Below are 23,876 nucleotides of genomic sequence, written 5' to 3' on the forward strand. Positions count from 1 at the left end.
CCGTAAAGTTGATCTCCAACAAATGTAACAGCTAAAAAATCAGAATGGTCCCCTTGCTATATTAAAATTCATCCTGGTGGATGTTTTTCATCTTTTTTACTTTTTGTTTTTTGAGCTCAAGTTGGTGAAAAGACAAAGATGGGACTAACGAGGCTAAAATCATACAGAGGCTCAGAATATTTGTACCTCTTTACATATGCAACCACTTTTGGTGTGGCATGCTGTTTATGACCTTCTATATGCTGGATGTTATTATCTACGTGCCAGCTAGGAAGGAAGGAATGTTTTAGGTGAAGTCTAGGGTTTATTTTACTTTGACTTGCTGACTTTGGCACACAGTGTGTCAGCAGCATAAGGGTGACTGATTAGTGGCACTAGTGTAGAACTATGGAGGAAGGCATATCCCTCGCATTTTGGTAAACTTTTTTTTTTTGTGCAGATTCAGTTACTGATGGTAAATCCAGCTCGCCAACGCAAGAAAAATTGCGAGGAATGCGACGGTTCCTGTGCCATGATTGTGGTTATGCTACAACTGACGTCACAAACTTCAAGCGCCACCAGAGGACACACACTGGAGAGCGGTCCTTTGAATGCAGACATTGTGGCAAGAGCTTCGCAGTGAAGAGGACCCTGGTAGCCCACATTTACACCCACACGGGCGAGAAGCCACACAAATGCACGCATTGCAGCCAAGGATTCACGCAGAAGGGCGGCCTGATTGCGCACCTCCGTACTCACACAGGCGAGAAACCGTTCACTTGCAGTTATTGTCCCCAAAGCTTCACTCAGCAGAGCCACCTAGTACACCACCTTCGCATCCACACAGGCGAGAAGCCGTACCAATGCCAGCTATGCCCACTATCCTTTGCGTGCGGGTCGAACTTCAAGAGGCACGTGCAAAAAAAACACTAGAATTGAAAACTGCTCCTTCTTCACTTGCTTGGGGATGTTGGCATGTAGGTAGCAATTTAAGTACAGTGAACAGCATAACCATGCAGAAGTGTCCACCATTCTATAAAACCTTAGCATGTTAATTTGTAAGCTTTCACTGGTGACCTAAAGAGAAGTTAAGGTATTCTATCAACGTGCCTTCTAACAAAGGCGGTGCTGTGTTGCGGTCTGCCATATTCACAAGGAACATGTTTGATTTCGGGTTGACCGATTGAAAACACTCCTGGTTCTCTGCTCGTAAAAATTGGAACGGCATGAGGAAAGTGCTCTAGTCACAGATAAGTGTGGCTGTGTAGTAAAACTTCATTTTACTTACTATAGGGGTGCTGTGTGCAGCTTGGCTGTTGTGTGTTTCCTGCAGCAAAGCATTTTCTAGGCTGCCTAAGAAAGCCAGAACAGAATATTGTATACACTGTGAATATTCGTTTTTGTGAAATTTGCACATGAGGCATCATAAAGGTTCCTTTTTCGTCCAAGAGTGGTCTTTTCTATTTGGGCTTTGGAACTTCAAAATTTGTGTTGGGTAGGTGCAGACAAGAAGAAAATTTTTGTCTGGAGATGATGTATTACCTTGATGCAAAGTTTCATGCTACTGTGAATGAAAGACACTGTTTCTTTGATCTTTGAGTTCTTTTTTTAAGTGTTTTCCCTGTTAGATGCTTTGCAACATATAAGAAGAATTTTGTTTATCATTTATGCTGTGTGTTCTTTCCGGGTTGAAATAAAGCTGCACTATTACTGGCATGTTTTCACATTATGGAGAAAGTAGTTGTTATTGCTGGGCTATTTCATCTTACGCTGCCTCCTAAGCTCAGAACTAACAATTCTATTAGTAGTCATGGCAGTAGTAGAAATAATAGTACTTCAAGTAATTAACAGTATTTGTGAGTGCTCAGAATGTGCATGTAAAATGCATTGAGCAATTAAGCAAAGTAGCTCATGCACTGAAGCGTGGGTGAGAAGTTTTAAGTAAACACTGCTTGAAGACATCTATTTTTTATCATGGTACAGTTAAAGTTAAGAGCATGTAAAACATTTCTTTTAGGTTCAGATGTATACTTGACCACAGTGAAGCACTAAAGCATTTTGTGTGAATCTCATAGCCTGACACTGAATGATTCTTTCCTTATGACCATAAGTATGGGGACACCTAGCAACAATGTGCACTATCTTGTTTGGTACCATGGTATGGTCTACCTTTTCTTAATTATAACAATGGTGTCGTATTATTTTGCCTTTCTTCCCTACAGCTATATGGTGCTGCTGTAAGTACTAATGTCTGCCTGCACCGTGGTGCTGCCACCTCGAGCACGAATGTAATCTACTTGTTTTTGCTTTGCACCGTTTTTGCCCGATTGCAGGTTGACCTGTTTTTTTTTTTCGAAAATGTGAAGTGGGGAGGTCGACTTACAATCGATACCAAAGCGTGCCATCATAAATAAAGGCGAGACAAACGAGATATCAGGGATGCTGCAGCATGGCTGCATTTTTCTTGTAGGGCTCTGTCGCATATCTCTCTTGGTGCTGGCCTTGAGCAGCTGCTTTGTCAATGCGCAGAACCAGCAGCCTGCCCAAGTGCGGCGGCGATGGCAGCTATGGATAAGTGGCGGACTGGTGCTTCTTGCCCTCCCTGTGTGTGGCTGCAGATTGCGGCTACTGATAAGCTGTGGCGGCCCAATAGCGCTGTTGCGTTCTGCTCTTAAAAAAGACGTGTCAGCGTCCTCCAAGTTTTTTTTTTTTTACTTTAACTGCGCACTCGGCGCTCAAGGGAGTCTCGATAGTTGTTGAAAGGGCTGCTGTTCCAATTGCGGGAGCACGGCCACCACTGTGCTGCCACTCGGAACGGCAGTGGTGTCAGGGAGTGTTGGTAGCTGACGGAAGAGCCGACACTGGTCACGAGTAGTTTCTCTTTAGATGTGACATATTTGATGACCGCCCGCCCACCATGTTTTACCACTTTTTAACGTAGTGCTTCGTCCGTCGTTATTTGTGCTCTGGGCCCGGTAAGAGTTCGGCACTTGTTCATGGCTATATTCAAGATGATTGTCATGATTTACGCTGAAGAAAAGAACTGCACTGCAGTGAGCACGGTTTACATCTCGGAACAGGTGATAAAGGTGTGGCAGCTACAGCAAGGCAAAATTTTCAGCTGTTCCATGTGATTTCGTGATGTTGCTATGAGTGAAGTGTGGAATTTTGTTGGACGATGACTTTAGACTGATATGCTGTGGGACCGCAGCAGCGATCACGGCGACACTGCTAGTGAGGACAGTGGCGTAAGGGCGGATGAGTAGTCCAGTAACTAATAAGCTTTAGTTTTGGAATGGCACACGGGCACGATTACTCACGGCAGCCGATAGCGTCTGAGGTGGCCAGGTAATGCTATCGCATTTTGCTATTAAAGGGGAATCTTAAGGGACCTCTAAGTTTTTTTTTTCCTGATAAAGTCATCGTCCAACAGCAGCACTCTACCTATAGAACAATGTGCAGAACAATTTAACAACCACTTCTCACAAGTTTTTACAGATGAATTGCCCATTTGCAATCCACTGCAGCTTCCTGAGGCCAATATCCAGATTCCTTTTTCACCCATTCACATATCTGCTCTTGGCGTGGCTCGTGCAATTGACCGCCTACCCCACCACACTAGCCCAGGACCCGATGGTATCAACGCGAAGCTGTTAAAAATAACCTGCCAGCACACAGCTTTCCTGCTATCACTCATTTTCCAACAGTCACTCGATACAACATGTGTGCCAGAAGATTGGAGGTCCGCTTATGTAATCCCGGTATTTAAATCTGGAGAAAGATCCGTTCCTAATAATTACAGGCCAATTTCATTAACCTCGATATGTTGCAAGGTATTCGAACACATAATATACACAAATATTATGACTCATCTTAACCAGAACAACTTGCTTCACAACAACCAGCATGGCTTCCGCAAACATTTATCGTGCCAGACACAGTTATTTGAGCTAACAACGGACCTTCATCAAGCAATCGATTCTTCCCTCTACATTGACTCCATCTTTATTGATTTCTCTAAAGCCTTCGATCGCGTGCCTCATAACCGTCTGATGATAAAAATACGCAACTTGCAGCTGGATCAACATACTACGCAGTGGATTAACGCATTTCTAACAAACCGCTTTCAGTCAGTTAAATTAGGGAGCTTCTTATCAAGACGTACAGGTGTTGCTTCAGGAGTACCTCAGGGTTCGGTGCTGGGTCCACTGCTTTTCTTAATATATATTAATGACATCGCGTCGAACATAACATCAACAATACGATTATTTGCAGGTGACTGTGTAATTTACCGAGTAATATCTAGCTCTCGCGACATCGTTGCTCTCCAGACTGATCTTGATGAGCTAACTAATTGGTGCGGCAGGTGGCAAATGGTAATTAACGCCGATAAAACTAAACACCTCAAGTTTACTTCCGTTGCCAACATGAGCCCTAATGCCTACTCAGTTAATACTACCATTGAAACTGCAGCGTCGGTAAAATACCTCGGTGTAAATTTTAACTCTAATTTATCCTGGAGCACTCATATTGAACAAATCACTAACAAAACCTTAAAAAAACTTGGTCTTCTTAAACGCCGACTGCACCAAGCCAACCAGGACACAAAACTACACGCATTCAACATGCTGATCAGGCCTGCGATAGAATACGCGTCGGTGATCTGGAACCCTCATCACGTCTATCTCATCAACATGTTGGAATCTATTCAAAACAAAGCTGCTCGTTTCATCCTTTCCCATTACTCTCGGTATCAAAGTGTAACAGCACTGAAACTATCGCTCCATCTCTCGCCTCTGGTCATGCGCAGAAAATTCAGCCGTTTATCCTTTTTCCATACTATCTACCACAGCAACACACCATTTTCAAGCTCTCATCTTCTCCCGGCACCGCACACATCGGCTCGTGTAGATCACAAGCAGAAGATTAAACCTATTTTCGCTCGGACAGAACGATACAAATACTCACCATTGGTCTTGTCTATCGAAGAGTGGAATTTGCTTCCTTCTAGCATTGCGACTATCGCTGAAACATCCTCATTTCAAACAGCTCTTTGGTCCTATTTAGAAAATTCTAACATATGTTGATGTGCGTTCTTTTTTTTTGTTTCTTGTTTTTTTTCTTGGTTGCTCTAGAGTGTGTGTGTGCTGGCCGTAACGTTCCGCAAAATGTTAGATGCTGTGTTTAGTAACTTTCGAAGCCGGGATTTTTCTTGATTTTTTGCGCGGTTTGCTACATGTGAATTTTTTTCAAATACCTCATATTAGCCTTTTTTTTTGTTCCTCTTATTAACTTGTACCTGCCTTCTTAACTTGTTTACTTCTGTTTTCAGCCGTTTGTATTCTGTGTTTTATATCTGTTGTTTTCTTTGATGAATCCCCCCCATGTAATGCCCGCATTGGGCCTTTAGGGTATTGAAATAAATAAAAAATAAATAAATGAGATAAGGGGTGTTGACTTGCGTTCGAGTCGACTTACAATCGGGTAAATATGGTAGTTTGCTTTGGAGCACAGGAAAGCAGTAGTCTGGTGGATGCCCCTCACCTCGTTCTCTTCGCTTGCACTCCACTGCGAACAGGTTGTGACATCGAGTAAAAAAAAAAAAGTTGTAATGTGGAAGCTTCAATTTTCTGCTTACATAAATAGCCCCTGCATGCAAATGTCTGAGTTGCCTTCTCTGTTTCATGAAACTTTCTGCCTGTGCAAGTGCAGAAATTGCTTTTGTGCTATTTGTGTGACTTTTCCTACTGTGCTACCATAAACGCCTTTATTGCTAACCTGCATTAGGTTCTCATTTTTTTTCACAGGGCACTAGGCTCTTAACTTGATGCTACTTTTCTGTGGGCCTTTCTTCATCTTCCCACTGTGCATAGAAAGTCTGTCCTGCATGTGAGACTCATCGGGTATATGCTGACTGCTTGTGAACCTAGCCTAGAAGCTTCCATATCCAAAGCAAGGTGGCTCACAGGAACATACCAGCATCTCCTGGTATGGTGGAGATATATACAGGCACTTCATCTGACTTTATTAAATGGCAGAAAATGAGCTCACTAGTGCTAACAGCGAGATTCTTTTCTGACTTCGGAATGTTCGGATACCTCTAATTGTCCCTTTTGTAGGTCATTTCTCTTCAGCACATGCCATCTTTCTGCACTCTGTGCTGTACCAGCTTGCGCAGATACAACGTAAACTAGGTCCAGCTTCTATTGTTTGGAAATAAAGCGATAGTTTAATTAGTAGTAGTAGTAATAGTAGCATAGCAATAATAAGTGGTTCTAGGGACAGGTCATTTGTACGTTCTCATGGATTGGATTGAGCAGCTAACCGTGCTGCCCATCTTTTATTTTAAGGCGGAAGCCTTTAATGCCTCATCGTTGTAAGCAGGAGTTGTCAACAGAAATGTCACGCTTTTCAACTGGTCAAAATGGAAAGCAGCAAAACCGCGCTTCCGCCTTATCGCACTTTAGGTCAACAAAGTGCCCATCTGAATTTTTTTATTACGCATTCATGGCGAATTGCTCTGTTCATTTTTGCAAGCATGGGAGCTTTGATTTAGATCAATATTTGAGTGGATAAACAATCGCAAGGAGGCAATGGCCCCAATTTCCTGAAGCCATGTTTCTGGACATCTAATATTAACTCAGAATTTAAGTTTTGTTGTAAGTTTAGATGTTGCAAGTATAGCAGCATGAAAGCTACTTCTCTGTTAAAAGCGTACTTGAGTGCAAAGCAATAAGTTCTGACTTTTCCCCAAATTTGCTGCCTTTTTTGACATTCTAGATTCATGTGTTTTGCTATCTATGCCTAATATTCACTTTTCCTCTCTTCAGTGAGAAACGCAAGAAAGACTTAAAGCAGATGTTTTGACTCTTCCACATGCTTGATTTCTGATTTTCACATGTCTACTGACAGTGGATGCCTCTTTAAATCTCAAGAGTGTTGGCTTTGCACTCTTTTGTATCTTGTTTGCAGCAACTAGCTGAATTGTTGTTTTGAATGTATATAAGAGTTTTCCGACTGGATGTACCCCCTTGAATCCGGTCAGCTTAGTGCAAGTACCTGAATTCTTCAGCAAGCACTGCAATTTCCCAGTTCTACTGCTGTCCACATTCACCTTTGGTATCCCTAGTCTCATGAAACACTGCAGTCATTACCCTTCTTGGTCTTGATTCCAGATTTGCGCCGTGCGGCCTGAGCTTGTCGCAGTTCCAGTTGTGTTGATGTGGGAAGTCTTAAAGAGAAATGCATGAACTGGGGTAAGAATATGTCTGGGGTATATTTTCTTTTTTTTTCAGGTTGTAAGCGGATCTTCTGAGATTTCCGACAAAGTGCGATACACCACTCCATAAATCAAATTACTTCCGGCTGGGACATTGTCTCTTCCTTCCTTTTACACTGCAGGCGAAACTGTTTCACTGTGTCTTGGAATTTGCTGTTGTGCATAGGAACATTCACAGATTTGAGCAGAAGTGCTACATGATGCTTAGCAGCTTGCTAGTATTCCTATGGATTTACCTTGGATATCCTTATATTGATTTCATAGCTCCTGTTCTCCTCTAGCTGTTTCATACTTTTCCTTACCAGCAGTAGTGTTCCCGAGGTGCAGTGTTTGCCAAGATGGTGGCTGTATTTGCCCAGAAAGGGTTTTTTGATAATTGTATCAGTGTTTTTTACAGGTATTGTAGCTGCACATTGCACCTGGACTCTACAATAGCCCTGCTTGAAGCGTGAAAATTTTTCACGAGATTGAATTTGCATGGCACTTTACTCTGAATTAGATGTGACCTTGCTTTTGGCCTGTATTGTGCTTGGGATGGCTCACAGGGAATGTGTTCCACAGGCGAGTTGCGTCAAGGTGTATATAAAGTCGTGATGAAGCTTGCCTTAAATGTCATAGTACTTGTGAAACGCACCTCGAGCCTTACCACTTTCTCTTGACAGAAGCAGTTAACCTGGGCAATTGTGACGTTTTAGGAAACTGAATTTATGAGTGCTAAAATTTTGGTCATGGGTTGCGAAATACTTTCCGAAGTTCACTTTTCAACGTCGTGTTTTCTGTCCTGTAGTTTGTTTTTTTCTTTAGCACATTCCATCTCTCTTCCCTCTTAGTTGCCAATATGTTGTTTAGCCAATATGCCAATATTGCCAATATTTTGTGTAGCCTAGGTCTGGCTGCCACTGTCTGCAAGTGAACCTGACCTAAGAGTAATAGCGGCAGCGGTGATAGCAGTAATAGTAATAATCTCTTCATCTGGATGTGCTTGTGGTATTCAATTACCAGTTAAGTAGAGCTGCATGTGGCATTGTTTTTGTTTACACATGATGCATTACTCTCTTTATTTTCGCAGGCATTCAAGCTAATATGAGAAAAACGAAGAAAAAAGTCTTGCAGCAAAATATACCTCAAGGAAGCTACTCTGCCTGACAGTCGTAGTCTAAAACGGCATGTTTGGCAATTTTAACTTGCAATGAATCCGGGCACAGTGGGCCACCAAGTTTTTGCTAATCGTACTTCTGTTGATGTTTTAAGTGACAGCTAGGCTTTGGGCGAGTGTTCCTGTAAGACATGCACATAGACAAGAGTGAGTTGAAGCTTCATGATTGCGGTTGATGAACTATGCTATGGTATTGCATTTTCATACCATGTGGAGTCTTTTTCCGTAGCAATGTGATGAAATTTCCTTAAACGAGCCTGAGTTTATGCTGCGCTGCCTGAAGAAATGATTTGTCTTGATGCTGTTAAATTTCCATAATTATGGCTGCCTTACCATTTTATTATGATCGTTCTTTTTGCGTCATATTTGCACTCTGAGCTTTATTGAGAGTTGGTGTATGAGTGGCCACAGCCTTGGCTCAGTGGTTGTAGCACTCACCTACTGACCCGAAATGCAGGTTTGATTCCAGCCGTGGTGGTCGAATTTCGATAGAGGCGAAATTCTAGAGGCTAGTGTACTGTGTGATGTCGTTGCACATTGAAGAATCCCAGGTGCTCAAAATTTCTGGAGCCCTGAAGTAAGTCGTCCTTCATAGCCTGAGTCAATTTAGAACCCCCATTAACCCAACCAGTGTCAGGTGTGTAAACAGTTCAAGGTTGGTGAGGACCCAAACTGTTAGACTGCCTGCTTCTCATAATGTAAAGAAGATCTGGGATAATTCTGGAAAATTTAGAATAAACTTGGAAAGTTACTCATATTAAAGTATTATCCCAATTTAAAAGCAATTTTACCATAGGAGTTGCCGAGTCCTCGCGGCTTGAGCATCTGTATCACATGCTCCATGTGCAGGGTTCGATTCAGTGTTGCTGGGTGCCCACCAGTGATGCAATAGGTACAAGCTTTCCTCTGACCTAGTGCTCAGGTTATCTGTGCTGAAATGCTTGGAAAATGGGCCTCTGACCCCACCTTGAGTAGATGAAGATGCTTTATGCCATGGCACTCTTTGGCCACGGCTACCCTTGATCCATAAGAATACATCATCATCATCATGAATTCAAAGTATTTATGATAAGCACCTTGCTTTGTCTTTTCTAAAAATCTTGACATGCCCAGTGGCGAATATCATTTCTCAATAATCAGCAAAAGTGAGACGGATGCAGAAAATATTCAGTTTACATCACTGCATGCTTTGCAGATGGAAGTGACAAAGTAAGACTTCTGCCCTGTATCTTTTGGTAGTGCATCCCATTTTAAATTTAAAGAGTATTGGATTTTCACAGTTCGCATCTTGTATGTATACTGGCTATTAAGAGAAATTGTTTTGAAAATCAAAGTAGTTCTTAAGTCGATGCAGTACCTGGAAGCTAATCTACACTGCTCAAGTATCTGAATCCTGTAACAAGCAGTTGAGCGATCCAGTTCGTTTAGTGTCTGAGTACATCTGCGACATCAAAATCGCTGTGTAAACACTAGTTGAAGGCTCCTTTCTTTCTGTAACATTCTGCATTCGCATCGTCCAACCTTCACTTGTCACAATGTTGCTTGTTATGCAAATGAAGGCTGGAAAAGAAAGTTCATGAATACGGACGCTTTTGTTGGGTTTTATGGGGTTTAGCATCCCTAAGTGACTCAGGCTATGAGGGATGCCGTAGTGGAGGGCTTGGGATAATTTCGACCACCTTGGCTTCTTTCATGTACCCTGACATCACACAGTGCACGAGCCTGTAGCATTTCATCTATCGAATTGTGACCCTCGAGTGTGGAATTGAACCAGCATGTTTTAGGTTGGCAGTCGGGCACCATAACCACTGAGCTTAGCCACAGCGGCAGCTTTGAATAGAGATGGAGAGCTTTGGCTGAAGATAATTTTTTTCCTAATTTTTATTTTCAGGTCCCAAGGCTATCTTCTGGTATCTTCAATGAAGTGCAAGTCCCTATTCCATCAAATTGTTGACTACTTTTGTACAAATTATTTTGCTTGTTTTATTCTCACTGCAGTACAGCTTGTTAAGTATTGACTTAGCACTTGGTCTGATGAGCATTGTCATGTTCCCAATTTTTTGTAATAATCTTTGGCTGACTAGTTTTGTGCTTCAAGTTTCATGTCATGCTTTGGCAACTCTCCAATATTTATAAATTTTGCCCCGCATATTTAACTTTAGTTTCACCAGAGCAAATGCTCTCCTCCCATCTCACACCTTCTCTACAGGTAGGATTGCAGCTTTGGGTCAATGTATTCCTTAAGTGCACGATGTACTTTTTGCCCATTTTCAAGAAGATAGTTGGACACACTCAGATGAGCCTTTTGGTGACCAAACTGACATTGTTAAGAGGTACTGTAGGTAGTAGTAGAAAGGTTGTAGAACTGTGATAGTCACGCCAATAGTATCGGTGCATTGTCAGGTGTCTCAGCGCTGCAGCGTTGAAACCACGCTTGCCATGTGCATGTGATGTTTTTAGGGTGCGAGCCTGGATTTTCTACACTTTGGTAGTGTAATTTCTTCAATGAGGTTTCAGCAGTGACTTGATAATACACAATTTTTGGATTTCTAACAATAATTTTGGATTTAAAACAATAAAATGAGGAAGAACAACGCACAACACAAGGCACGCTTGTGTTGTTCTTTATTTTCTGTTCTATGCATCTACAGTACAGTGGTGTTGCATTCTAAAAAGTCTGGATGACAAATATGATTAGCAAGCTGTCCCCAGAATCTGGCTTACGAACACTGAGGGGTGTGACTGCGTCAGGAAGCCCCGTAATATATGCCGCTGTTAAGACATGGTTTCTGTGCCATGCTTTGCCGTTGAAACTCATGGAATAAAATTTTCTTGCTGAGATGTGAGGTGAGATATGTTGTGCCTTGAACTGTGCACAGTGGAAATCAGTTTATTTTTTCATTTTCGAAGTCTTTTTATGCCGCCACTGCACTTTGTTGAGTTATGTACAGGTTTTAAATTATTTAGAGGCAGCCTTCTGCAGATGCTCTTGCGTGTAAACAACCATGATTATTAGAACTGCTTTAAATTTTTTGTGTGAAATTGTGTATTATTTTTCATTTTCATTTCTCTGCCTTGTTTTTGCTTTTGCAAACAGATTATATGCGCCCCACAATTTTTGTTTTAAGTCTTGTAAGTGGTGTGTAGATTAATATTTACACCGTACAGTTGATCTCCAACAAATGCAACAGCTGAAAAATCAGAATGGTCCCCTTGCTCCATTAAAATTCATCCTGGGGGATGTTTTCATCTTTTTTACTTTTTTTTGTGAGCTCAAATTGGTGAAAAGACAAAATAGGACTAACGGGGCTAAGGTCGTACAGAGGCTCAGAATGTTTGTAGCTCTTTACATATGCAACCACTTTTGTAGTGGCATGCTGTTAATGACCTTCTATATGCTGGATGTTATCTACATGCCAGGTTGGAATGGAAGGAATGTTTTGTGTCAAGTCTAAGCTTTATTTAACTTTGACTTGCTGACTGGCTAGAGCGAAACAGAACTGCGCGATGAGGACGGGACAAAAGAAGGCACGAATACACATACACAAAGCGCAGACTTCCAACTGACTTTTAGCGAAAGTAGGGTGCTTATAAAGGCTATCACAGCAAACAAGGAGACAAGCAAAGGCAATGGGCGTACAGTATTGACAGTGTCAACAAGAGCACGTGTGGTTTCGACCCATGAAAAGCTCGGATGTGTCCATCTAAGAAATCGATCTCTTGCCTTGAAAGAGATAAAGAAGGCGCGCTAACACACTTATTGCCCCTTTTGGAAATGAAAGACGCCTCGATAACATCTCTTTCGGTTGTTTTGGCCTTAGAAAGGAACTTTGTTTTTTCCAGGTAAGGAAAACAGTTTTTGGTGTCGCAGCTCTTACAATGCAAGGGTAGATTGCTGCCAGTGCCGCTGCTGAGGGATCGCCTGTGTTCCAAAGCGCGCATATTAAAACAACGGCCAGTCTGGCCTATGTAGGAATTACGACCGCAGGACAGAGGTATTTCATAAACAACTTCTGAAACACATTTTATGAACTTGTTCCGGTGGTTCTTTTTGCAAGTGGCTGGTTCCTTTCTTGTTCCAGTCAGTAGAGGGCACACTTTTTTCAATTTGCAGGGTGCCGGAAAAACAACGCGAATCCCATACCTTTCCACTACTTTCTTGATTTTATGGGAAAGGCAATGAAAATATAGCATGACGAATGGTGGCTCGGGTTCCGAGCATCTTTTATCTTTTTCATGTGAAGATTTTAGCCTTTGAGGCAGGCTTTCGCATCGATTTCTTAGACACGAGTTTTTCGTGGGTCGTAACCACGCGTGGTCTTGTTGACACTGTCATTGCCGTACGCACGTTGCCTTTGCTTCTGCTTGTCTCCCTGTTTGCTGTGATAGCCTTTATAAGCACCCTGCTTTTGCTAAATAAAATCAGTGGGAAGTCTGCGCTTTGTGTGTGTGTATTCGTGCCTTTTGTCCCGTCGTCTTCGTGCAGTTTTGTTTCGCTCTAACCATGAACCAACTAGCCCAACATCATGTCTTACTGACTTTGCCACCCAATGTGTCAACAACATAAGAGTGACTGATTGGAGGCACCTTTGCCATTTATTTCTCCTTCTTAAAGGTGGCACCAGTGTAGAACTATGGCGGAAGGCATATCCCTAACATTTTGGTAACCTTTTTTTTTTGTTGTGCAGGTTCAGTCACTGATGGCAAATCCAGCTCGCCAACAAAAGAAAAATTGCGAGGAAGGCGATTGTTCCAGTGCCATGATTGTGGTTATGCTACAACTGTCATCACAAACTTCAAGAACCACCAGCGGAGACACACTGGGGAGTGGCCCTTTGAATGCAGACATTGTGGCAAGAGCTTCGCAGTGAAGGGGAACCTAGTACAACACCTTCGCACCCACACAGGAGAGAGACCATACAAGTGCACCCATTGCAGCAAGAGTTTCAAAGCGAAGAGTGTCCTGGTAGACCACCTTCACATCCACACAGGAGAGAAGCCATACCAATGCCACCTGTGTCCACTATCCTTTGCATGCAGGTCGAACTTTAGGAGGCACATACAAAAACACTAGAATTGAATATGCTGCTTCCTCACTTTTGCTTGGGGATATTAGCGTGTAGGAAGCAATTTGAGTACGGTGAACAGCATAGCCATGCAAAAGTGTCCGCTATTCTATGAAGCCCTAGCATGTTATTTTGCAAGCTTTCACTGGTGACCCAAAGTGAAGTTAAGTTTGTTCATCAATGTGCCTTTTATCATAGACTGTGCTGTGTTATAGTCTGCCATAGTGACAAGGAACATGTTTCATTTTGGGTTGACATTGCCTTGCTGAGTCACTCGGGACATGAACTGCAAAGCATGATCAATGAATTTGACAGGCAGAGCAAAACGGTGGGGCTAAAAAGTAACATACAGAAATCTAAAGTGATATTCAACAGTCTAGCAAGAGAACAGCAGTTCGCAATACATGGCGCAGTGCTGGAGGTAGTAAAAGAATGTCTATTTAGGGCAGGTAGTGACAGCTGATCCAGTTCATGAGAGGTTAATAACTAGAAGAAAAAGAATGGGGTGGAGCACATATGGCGGGTTCTCTCAGATCATGAATGGCAGTTTACCAATATCCCTCAAAAGAAATGTTTACTACAGCTGTGTCTTACCGGTACTCACCTATGGGGCAGAAACACGGAGGCTATCAAAGAGGGTTCAGCTTAAGTTAAGGACAACGCAGCAAGCTATGGCAAGAAAAATTATAGGTGTAACGTTAAGAGATCGGAAGCGGGCAGAGTGGGTGAATGAACAAACGCAGGTTAATGACATCCTACTTGAAATCAAGAGGAAGATCTGGGCTTGGGCAGGGCATGTAATGTGAAGGCAAGATAATTGCTGGTCCTTAAGGGTAACGGAGTGGATTCCAAGAGAAGGCAAGCGTAGCAGGGGGCGGCAGAAAGTTAGATGGGCAGATGAGATTAAGAAATTTACGGGAATACGGTGGCCACAACTGGCAAAGGACAGGGTTAGTTGGAGAGACATGGGAGAGGTCTTTGCCCTGCAGTGGGCGTAGGGATGCTGATGATGATGATGATTGCAAACTCTTCTGGTTCTCTGCTCGTGAAAATTTGAACAGCATGAGGAAAGTGCTCTAGGCACAGATAAGTGTGGTTATGTAGTAAAACTTCTTTTTACTTACTACAGGGGTGCTATGCAACCCAGCTCTTTCCTGCAGAAAGCATTTTCTAGGCTGCTTAAGAAAGCCAGAACAGAATACTGTATGCACTTTGAATGTTCATTTGTGTTTAATTTGCACATGAGACATCATAAAGATTCCTTTTTCATCCAAGTGTGGTCTAGCTGTATGGGCATTGGAACTTTAAAATTTGTGTTGGGTTGGTGCAAACAGAAAGCAAATTTTTGTCTTGAGATGATCCATTACCTTGATGCAAAGTTTCATGCTAGTGAAAGAAAGACACTGTTTCTTTGATCTTTGAGTTCCTTTTTTAAGTATTTTGCCTGTTAGATGTTTTGCAACATGTGAGAATTGTTTATGATTGATGTTGTGTGTTCGTTTCGGGTTGAAATAAAGCTGCAGTTTTGCTTGCATGTTTTCACATTATGGAGAAAGTAGTTGTTATTGCTGGGCTATTTCATCTTACGCTACCTTCATAGCCTAGTACTAACAGTTCTATTAGTATAGTCATGGCAGTAGTAGAAATAACAGTAGTTTTAGTAATTAACAGTATTTGTGAGTACTCAGAATGTGCATGTAAAATGCTTTGAGCAATTAAGCACAGTAGTTCATGCATGAAAGTGAGGGTCAAATATTTTAAGTAAACTGTCACATTGAAGGAATGACGCGACAATGTCAGCTGTTCAGTGCAGGCACCCGACTGACTAGGCTGGCCGCAGCGCGTTCAATATAGCCGTTAAAATGCCCCCTGCCGGACCGGCAGGTTGTTATAATACATCATCCCTCCCCTCCTCATAGAATGGGACGTGCACAATAAAGCCCACGAACGGAACGAAACACGACCCGAAACATGGTTTATGGCGAATATCACACCACAGCTCTCAGTGTTCGGCTGCTTTGACGAAGGGGTGTCTGCTGCGTTGGCTGCGTTGTTCCGGTACACTCCGAGACGTCAGCGTCCGCGCAGGAAGACTCAGACGGTGAGTTTGCGTTCTCCTCAGAATGGCCTGAGTCGATGCTTCCAGCAACCATTACAGTCGTAGTATCAGGTGACCGTAAACTCTCTTCCCCGGCAACGACGTCGCCAGCCAGAGTGCTGCAAACCCTTCATCCGACTCCACCGCGGCCGGCACCCAACTCTGCCCATGTCGGAAATTCAGCACGAATACCTGTTTTCCTGGCTCCAGGTCGGTCACTCTGACTGATATCCGGTTCCTGCAAACATTTTCATGTAGCTGGTTCACCATGACTGCCTTCCGGAGATCCGGCCGAAGTAAGTCAAGGGCTGTTTTCAGCTTCCTGCCCCGTAACAGCTGAGCAGGACAGCAGCCAGCTACCTCATGCGGTGTGGTCCTGTATGTTAGTACGATTCTAGCAAGCTGTGTATGAATATCTCGCAATCCGGCCTTCTTCAGTTTCTGCTTGATGGTCTACTGCCCGCTCCGCTGCGCCATTGGACACTGGGTGGTATGGTGGCACCAGTATCTGCTGGATGCCATTCTGTAAAGGTACCTTGAACTCCTCACTTACAAACGCCGGGCTGTTGTCCGACACGACGTCTGGCAAGCCCTGACCTGCAGCGATCTGTCTCAGGCTCTGGATTAACTGCTGCAGATGCAGTCGCCACCGGATAAACCTCTATCCATTTCGAAAATGCGTCCATCACGGTGAATAAATGCATATTCCGCACCGGGCCGGCGAAATATACATGCAAACGAGAAGTGTAACCAAAACATGCACTCCAAAAAGGATAACTATTCTTGCGAGTGAAAGAGGTGTGTCTTAATCATTTCTGGAGACTTATGGAATTTGTAAACGCAGTAAATGTAAAAAAAAAATTATTTTCTCGTCTTCCGTCTCGACCGAGGCAGTCTTTTCCTGGTCTTTTTAAAGCCCCTTAATGAACTAAAGATAACGACATCTCCTCTCTCCTCCTCCCATGCCAGCACTCCTTCTCTCGGCTCCTCCCGGGCGCCGACGGTGGTGGCACCTAGGCAGGAGGAAGCTAGCAGACGCTCCCAACGCCCTTTGGCGCGCAGTAGACCGTGCGTGCATTTTCTGCCCTGGCTTCGCTTGAAATGAGATCGTGACATGGGAGATTAAAGAATTATTTATTCAAATAACTGGCACGAGCAGCGTTGCACTCTTTTGTCAAAACTTCTTGTACTGTGATCGATTTGATTGCGGTCGACGTGGTGGAGGTGCCGTGGGCGGCCAAGGGTATCCTCGTAATGTTGTTTCCCAATGCTCGCACAATGGTGAGCAGTGAACCGCGCGCCCAAATCAATTGTTTGTACTTTCTGAATCGATTCAGCCGCAATGGGATCATCACATGGGAGATTTTAAAAAATTATACTTATCCAAACAACTGCCTCTTCCCATGTTGCACTGCTTTATCAGAACTTTTTGTACTGCAGTCGCTTTGACTGCGGTGCACTCGGTGGACATGGTATGCGCAAGCGAGCTCGCGGCACAGCATTGAATATCCTTGGAATGTTTTTTTTTGACTGGCGTCTTTTGTCGAATCCTATTCAAAATTTAACTCCACCAAGGGGAGAGAGAGAGAGAGAGAAAACTTTTATTGCTCTTTCAAGAGATTCGCGGAGATGAAGACTTCTTGGTCGTCCTGCTTGGGCGCTGGCGACTTGAGTCTTCGAGCAAGGGTGGGCCCTCAGTCCAGGGCTCCACTGAGTCGTGCCGCTTCAACAGCGTGCTGTACCAAGGCCCTCTGGACCTCGAGCTCGCTGCTGGAGAGACAGCTCTCCCATTGCTCCTCACTCGGTGGTTGATAATTGTGGAATGCTATGTTTCTTTCGCACTCCCAGGTAATGTGATAGAGTGTAGGTGTACCGCCGCACCAGGGACAGTCTGAAGTGACGCAACATACGACTTGGCGTGGGGCCTAAGCTTTATGTGGACGGATGGCGGCGTAATGCTGCAATAATATATTCTGCTCTCAAAGGCGCGTTTGCTCGTGCAATCAGCTGTGTGTGGGCACCTACTCTTCTCCGTTTTAATTTTTTTTAGTGCAGAAAAGCTTAGCAATTATTTCAGAGTTCCTATATACCTCAGACACCTTGTAGGCTAACTTAAAGGACCCGAGTAACGGTAGTCCCTCACTGTTGTTTTTAAATAGGTGAATACGATGTCCTAGTTGCGGACTGGAACACAGCTGTGACGAGAATAATTTTGAAGTAGGGTTAATTGTAAAAACAGCAGCTAGGCTAATTGTAGAGAAGCAGAGGGTAAAAAAGGCTTTTACCTGGTACTTCGCGCACATCTACAGTGCTGCATGACTCACTAGAATGTTGCTTGTTCAAGTGATTGTCACCTTAGGTCAGCATGTGCAATAATGGCTTATAAGAGGACATTGTCTTCCCTCGTGTAATTGCCATGCATAACGTGCAACAGCCTGGACTGCCGCAGATAATTAATCGCTTTCGGTCGAAGCAGCGCAAAGAAAAAAATTCAAGCGCTGAAAAAGCAGAACAGAATTTACTCAGTCTCGTTGAAAGCAAAACGTTCGTTTAGGAAGTTGTTTGACGAGAAAATTGAAGACAAGTGTATGCAACGATGTTTGACGGAAGTCGTTGTTTGCATTCTCAAGTATTATCCACACAGATATCGAATATTCAAGCTATAGTTCAGTTATTGTGGTTATAGGCACAGTAACGACCGATATTTTAATATGAACCCTGTAACGTACGGGAGTGACGACACGCACGCCAAGGAGAGTGCTGAACAAAGAGGGATTTTTATTTCGACGCGCGCCGATGACTGGAGAACGCGCAAGGCACCTTGGGAGCTCAGGGTTACCGGCTGGGTAGTGCGCTCCCGCTAGGCTGGGCTACGTTACAAGCCCTACCAGAACAAATACTGTTAGCAAAGAACGCAGCATGAATGCTAGACCTGCACCATGAGCAGCATGAACAGCGGGGGCTTCAACTGCGAGAACCGCCCTTTTAGTATCGAGTTCGCGAGAGGAGGAGTCCAACTGCAACAAAATAAATATGTCCAGCGATGATCGCAACATGACAGCTAGACCTGCACCGCGAGCAGCATGAACAGCGTCGCTCAAACAGCGAGAACGGGCAGTTTATAGTATCGCGTTCGTGAACGAAGGAGTCCAACTGCAACAAAATATGTCCAGCGATGAACGCAACATGACAGCTAGACCTGCACCGCGAGCAGCATGAACAGCGTCGCTCAAACAGCGAGAACGGGCAGTTTAGTATCGCGTTCGTGAACGAAGGAGTTCAACTGCAACAAAACAAATACGTCCAGCGATGCGCGCAACATGAAAGGTTGACCTGCACTGCGAGCAGCGTAAACGGCGGAGCTCAAACAACATGGGCAAGTTTTGAGCCGAGCCCGCGAACGAGTCAGACTACAATCTAACCAATACGCCACGAAATGCGCGCGAGATGAAACTGCCCCTGCAGAGCCTAGCAGAGCCAGCAGCGTGAACGGTAGGGCTAAGACATCGAAGAGCACGGCTTTCGTAGCCCCTGAGCGAACGAATCCATCCACAACATCCCAAACGGCATTAACTGCGAAGAAAGACATGCAGTCGCTTGCTGTTTAGAACAAATCCTCCGAAAAAAAAATGCGACTGACAACTGAAGAACGGCCATTTGCATACTAACGACGGGGATCCCGCTCATTATAAATGTTTTCCCAGCCGCCAAACCTTTCGGCAAGCCGCATCGCATTTTCCGGACGTAATGACGAAAAACCTTTTCCCACTGCCTCTTCGATTGTTGCAACCGTAAGCGCAAATGAAGCTCGGCGTCGCCGCAACGCGTAGACGTCGTCAAAGCTGGCGAAACGCTTCCCGCCAAAGCCCTCTCACACCAAGAAGAAAACGAAGCGCGATTTCTACCCCCGGCAGTGGCGCACGACTACAGCACTACCGGCTTTATTGCTGTTGCGTAACCAAAAAGCGCGCCCTAACACGTGACCACAGCGCCTCGGCCAATGGGAGTCTTGATTTTCCGGCCGTGCGCTAGGAGAGGAGAAGAGCCTGAAAGTTCAAAGCTTTTCAGTCTTTTGTCAAAGCAGTGATGCCAACCCTAGGGATTTATCCCTAGATCTAGGGGTTTTTTGTTTGCTTCAGGGATCTAGCGTCTTTTTGTGAAATCTAGGGATTTTGAGAGGCCCTAGAATTTCTACTCTAAGCGGCTTAATGGCAGGTGTGTGATTATTTTGCGCTTGGAACAAAAAAAACTATGAAAAATGCTAATTAGTACTCCTTTATTTTTAGTATTCTGCCGAACCGAGAGAGGGCGAAAGCAGTTCTGCAACGCGACATTATCGACTGCTGCACAGGGAGGAAAAACGAAACCATGTGAATTTCAAACTTTAACGTGCGTGCCATCTCTGGCGCTTCGAGTGACTGCTCCTCTACGAAATACGAAGTTGAATTTTGACTTGTAGTGCCTGGATCAACGCGCTACGTTTACGCTCACCGCTTACCTTTACCAAAAAGTGCCACAATTCGCATTCTCCACGTATGCTAGACCACTTTATTTAAACATGCTGTTCAACCAAAAAACACATTCAAAGTTGTAAGGAATCACTTTCTGATTTTGTAGTTACCAATCTTACGTCTGTATCATTGCTGTGTAACTATAATAGGATTTTTGGTTATGTCAGTTTCTCGGGACGTCAATCCTTAGTAGCTCCAAAACTATTTGACGATCTTTGATTGGGACTATGATTAATAAATAACTGTGCGGTGAGATGCGCCATTTCACCGCTTCTGAATATTCTCTATGAGGCGAGAAGAGCTCTTTCATTAATTCAATCATTTTCATCTTTCTGTGTGCCTCTTAAAACAATCCTTAAAACAACCCTTAGTGGTGTCTGAATAAAATACTTTCATGTGTTGACGAGGCTTAGCAGAAAATGCCAGCTCTTTCAACTTGGTATCAACTGCATTTATTTTTCAAAGGGTTGCATAGGTTCTTTGCGCGTAAAGTTAAGCCGGCTGAAGGAGCAGCTCAAAGGCGGGTGCGGTGAAACGGGAGTCGTCTGCTCGTGAGCGTCGTTGCTCACTATATTTCTCTCCAGTGAGCACACGGCTCTGTAAAAGCTGGTGCCATCTGTGGGCCCTCTATGTAAGGTAAATCTACAAAAAAAGTGCAATTGTGACTATAGTCGGATACAACTTAAGTCTGCAGTGAAGCTCCGCCCACATTCAGCCTCCGAGCACAGAATTCCTCCACGACGAAAAAGTAGTGCACTGCTTAAACGTTTCTTGTTACGTAAACAAGAAGCTTAGCAGAATAAAAAAATTATGAGGTCTAGAATTTTGATACCTGGATTGTTTGATATAGTCAAACATTAAAAAGCTGATTTCTTTTACAGTTACGATTGGCCAGCGGAGTAATACAGGACGCCGCGGACCGTGGCCCAGTGTTAGCAACTGCTGTTTTTTTAAGTTGTATACTACTATAACACGCTTTTATTCATGTCTGACGAAATGTATAACCAATACACGAAACAGTGAACGGCGCTGCGAGATTGTTGAAGCTCAAATGGTCGCATTAACAATTAAACAATTATAGGCTAGAGATTTTTCTTCAATCTAGGGATTTTTGGGGGGTTCAATCTAGGGAGAAAACGTTGACCTGAGTTGGCATCACTGTGTCAAAGGTGTGCGGGCGTGCGGGCGCGAAAAACATCTCTCCTGTAGGTTCGTGTTCGGCGAAGGTATGTGCTTTGCATGTGCGTATGTTCACGCTCATTGGTGCGAAATGCAGCGACTGTAACTTATGTCACTGCTGCTGTTTTCCCGAGGCGGCAGCGTCAGCAAAAGTTTGAAGGGATGAAGACCTTTTGCACTCCGCGTTCGAACTCCTTTTGGCGCGCTTTCTGTTGGAGCAGTGATAGCAATAATAAGGCCGGGCGTTATCAGAGAGCGTTCGAACGTTGCAAAGCGACTTATCAAGAGAAGAGCCGCCGCGGTGGCTCAGTGGCTATGGTGCTCGGCTGCTGGCCCGAAAGACGCGGGTTCGATCCTGGCCGCGGCGGTTGAATTTCTTTGGAGGAGAAATTCGAGGCCCGTGTACTGTGCGATGTCAGTGCACGTTAAAGAACCCCAGGTGGTCGAAATTTCCGGAGCCCTCCACTACGGCGTCTCTCATAGCCTTAGTCGCTTTGGGACGTTAAACCCCATAAACCAAACCAACCAAACCTTATCAAGAGAAGACTGGCGGCTAAATTGGTAAGTCAGTATACTGCGGTCATCGATCCTCGGCTACGGGGAAAAAAAAAAAGAAATGGCGCATCCACTACGTATCTTGCATCTGACTTGGCCAACACGTGATCCCTTTGAAAATACTGTGTACAAGTGTAGAAAAGTCGCGTTGTATATCGAACTGCAGTTTCCCTCTTCGTTTGATACCCGCCGCGGTATACAGTGGTTACGGCGCTCGGCTGCTGGCCCGAAAGACGCGGGTTCAATCCCGGCCGCGGCGGCTGAATTTTGGAGGCGAAATTCTATCGACTGTTGCGGAAATATACGCGCCCCGTAAAATGATTTTTTCAGCTAAACGGGCGCATTGTTCGAGCTCAAATTTCGCACAGAAATGGCATTTGGTCGGCAGAATTGTTTAATACCACGTTTGCTTGGGGTACTTACCTGATTCGACCAGAATAAGTCGGATATTCACATCGTCTGCGGCGACGACGAAGGAAATTAAGCCGCTCTCTCAGCGATCGCACTGGTGGCGCCATCTCGTTTGTTCGCCGCGAAGTTTAAGCAAATGTGGGGGATGTTTGCGGGAAGTTTGAAGGCTCTCTTTCAAATGTTTTTTAATTGGTCACAAAAAACGCAGTTTGGCAAAAACTGCGCGAAATTCGCAACGTTTCGAATGCCTTTAGCAATAAATCTTTTCGAGCTTCGGGTGTCGTCTGCGTTCGTCTGTTCGCTACCGACTGCAGCTTCTGAGTCTGTGCTTTCAGTCTTGCCTTCTTTCGTAAAGTACGGAAGCTTACTACCGACAAATGAGACCGTACACTGACGAAGAGAAGGCCATGACCGTGTCATGGATGTGCGCATCCAATTTTATCCGCTTCGTGCGTAAGAAGTTTCGTGCGGAGTTCCATCGTCGACCGCCGCATCGAGAATCTCTGAAAAGGTGGGTCGACAAGTTTCTGTCAACTGGAACTGTCGGAAGGACGAAAAGATGCGATGTTGGAAGCTCCAGTTCATACTGTTCACTGATGAATCTATTTTTTATCTTTACGGCGCAGTGAAGAGGCAAAATACGCGCCAGTGGTCCCGGGAAAACCCCAGGTTTTCAACAACACGTCCTGTTCACTCTCCAGGTGTGGCAGTTTGGTGCGGGATTTGGAGAGAAGGGGTCGTAGGAACATTTTTTTTTCAGTGATACTGTCACTGCCGACTCTTACCTGTCGCTGCTGCAGAACGATGTTCTGCCTGAACTGAACGAAAGACACATGCAGCAAGAGGTGTGCATTTTCCAGCACGACGGTGCCCCAGCGCACTACGCCTCAAAGGTTCGGCGTTTTTTGGATGAAAATTTCACGCGCAAGTGGATGGGCCGCGGGTCCGAAAACATGCCCTGGCCTCCGAGGTCACCTGATCTCACCCGGTGCGATTTTTTTGTTTGGGGCTTCATAAAATCGCTTGTATACAGCGCCGGTACACTGACGAGCATCGCTGCGCTCACGGCCCGCATTGAGGACGCGTTTGACCAGATCACTGATGAAATGCGGGCAAACGTGTTCAGAAACTATGAAGAGCGCCTGGAGAGGTGCATCCAAGCCAACGGCGGCCACTTTGACGTCTGAGCTGCACAGGATCTCAAGAACAAGTCGCGAAACGGCCCTTATCAGGGCCACCAAAATCCTGCCTGGTGGGAGCTAACGCACCGCCGCTACTCCTTACCCGAGCCTCTGCAAATAAAGGAGAAAAAAATGGTATCTACACAGATAGCATAATGCAAAAATGCTTTCAGGAGGGTGTCAGAGCGCTCATAGCGTTTATTCTGTGGCAGTGTACGACATCAAACCGCACCGGTAGCGAACAGACGAAAGCAGACGACACTCGAAGCTCGAAAAGATTTATTGCTAAAGGCATTCGAAACGTTACGAATTTCGCGCAGTTTTTGCCAAACTGCGTTTTTTGTGACCAATTAAAAAAACATTTGAAAGAGAGCCTTCAAACTTCCCGCAAACATCCCCCCACATTTGCTTAAACTTCGCGGCGAACAAACGAGATGGCGCCACCAGTGCGATCGCTGACA

At 44.5% G+C, this 23,876-nt stretch overlaps 1 protein-coding gene across 1 annotated transcript in view; it reads left to right on the forward strand.

The window, feature by feature from the left end:
- Positions 1-23,421, forward strand: part of LOC149336685 (uncharacterized) — a 69,020-nt gene extending 45,599 nt beyond the window's left edge. Inside the window, exons 8-11 of the mRNA XM_089554207.1 lie at positions 564-890; positions 22,590-22,745; positions 22,861-22,948; positions 23,035-23,421. Of these exons, the coding sequence (XP_089410333.1) occupies positions 564-890; positions 22,590-22,745; positions 22,861-22,948; positions 23,035-23,421 (958 nt within the window). The remainder of the gene's footprint in view (positions 1-563; positions 891-22,589; positions 22,746-22,860; positions 22,949-23,034) is intronic.
- Positions 23,422-23,876: the final 455 nt, after the last annotated feature.

The sequence above is a fragment of the Amblyomma mixtum genome, chromosome 7, assembly GCF_055824585.1.
Source record: "Amblyomma mixtum isolate Tamu chromosome 7, ASM5582458v1, whole genome shotgun sequence".
Classification (NCBI taxonomy): domain Eukaryota; kingdom Metazoa; phylum Arthropoda; class Arachnida; order Ixodida; family Ixodidae; genus Amblyomma; species Amblyomma mixtum.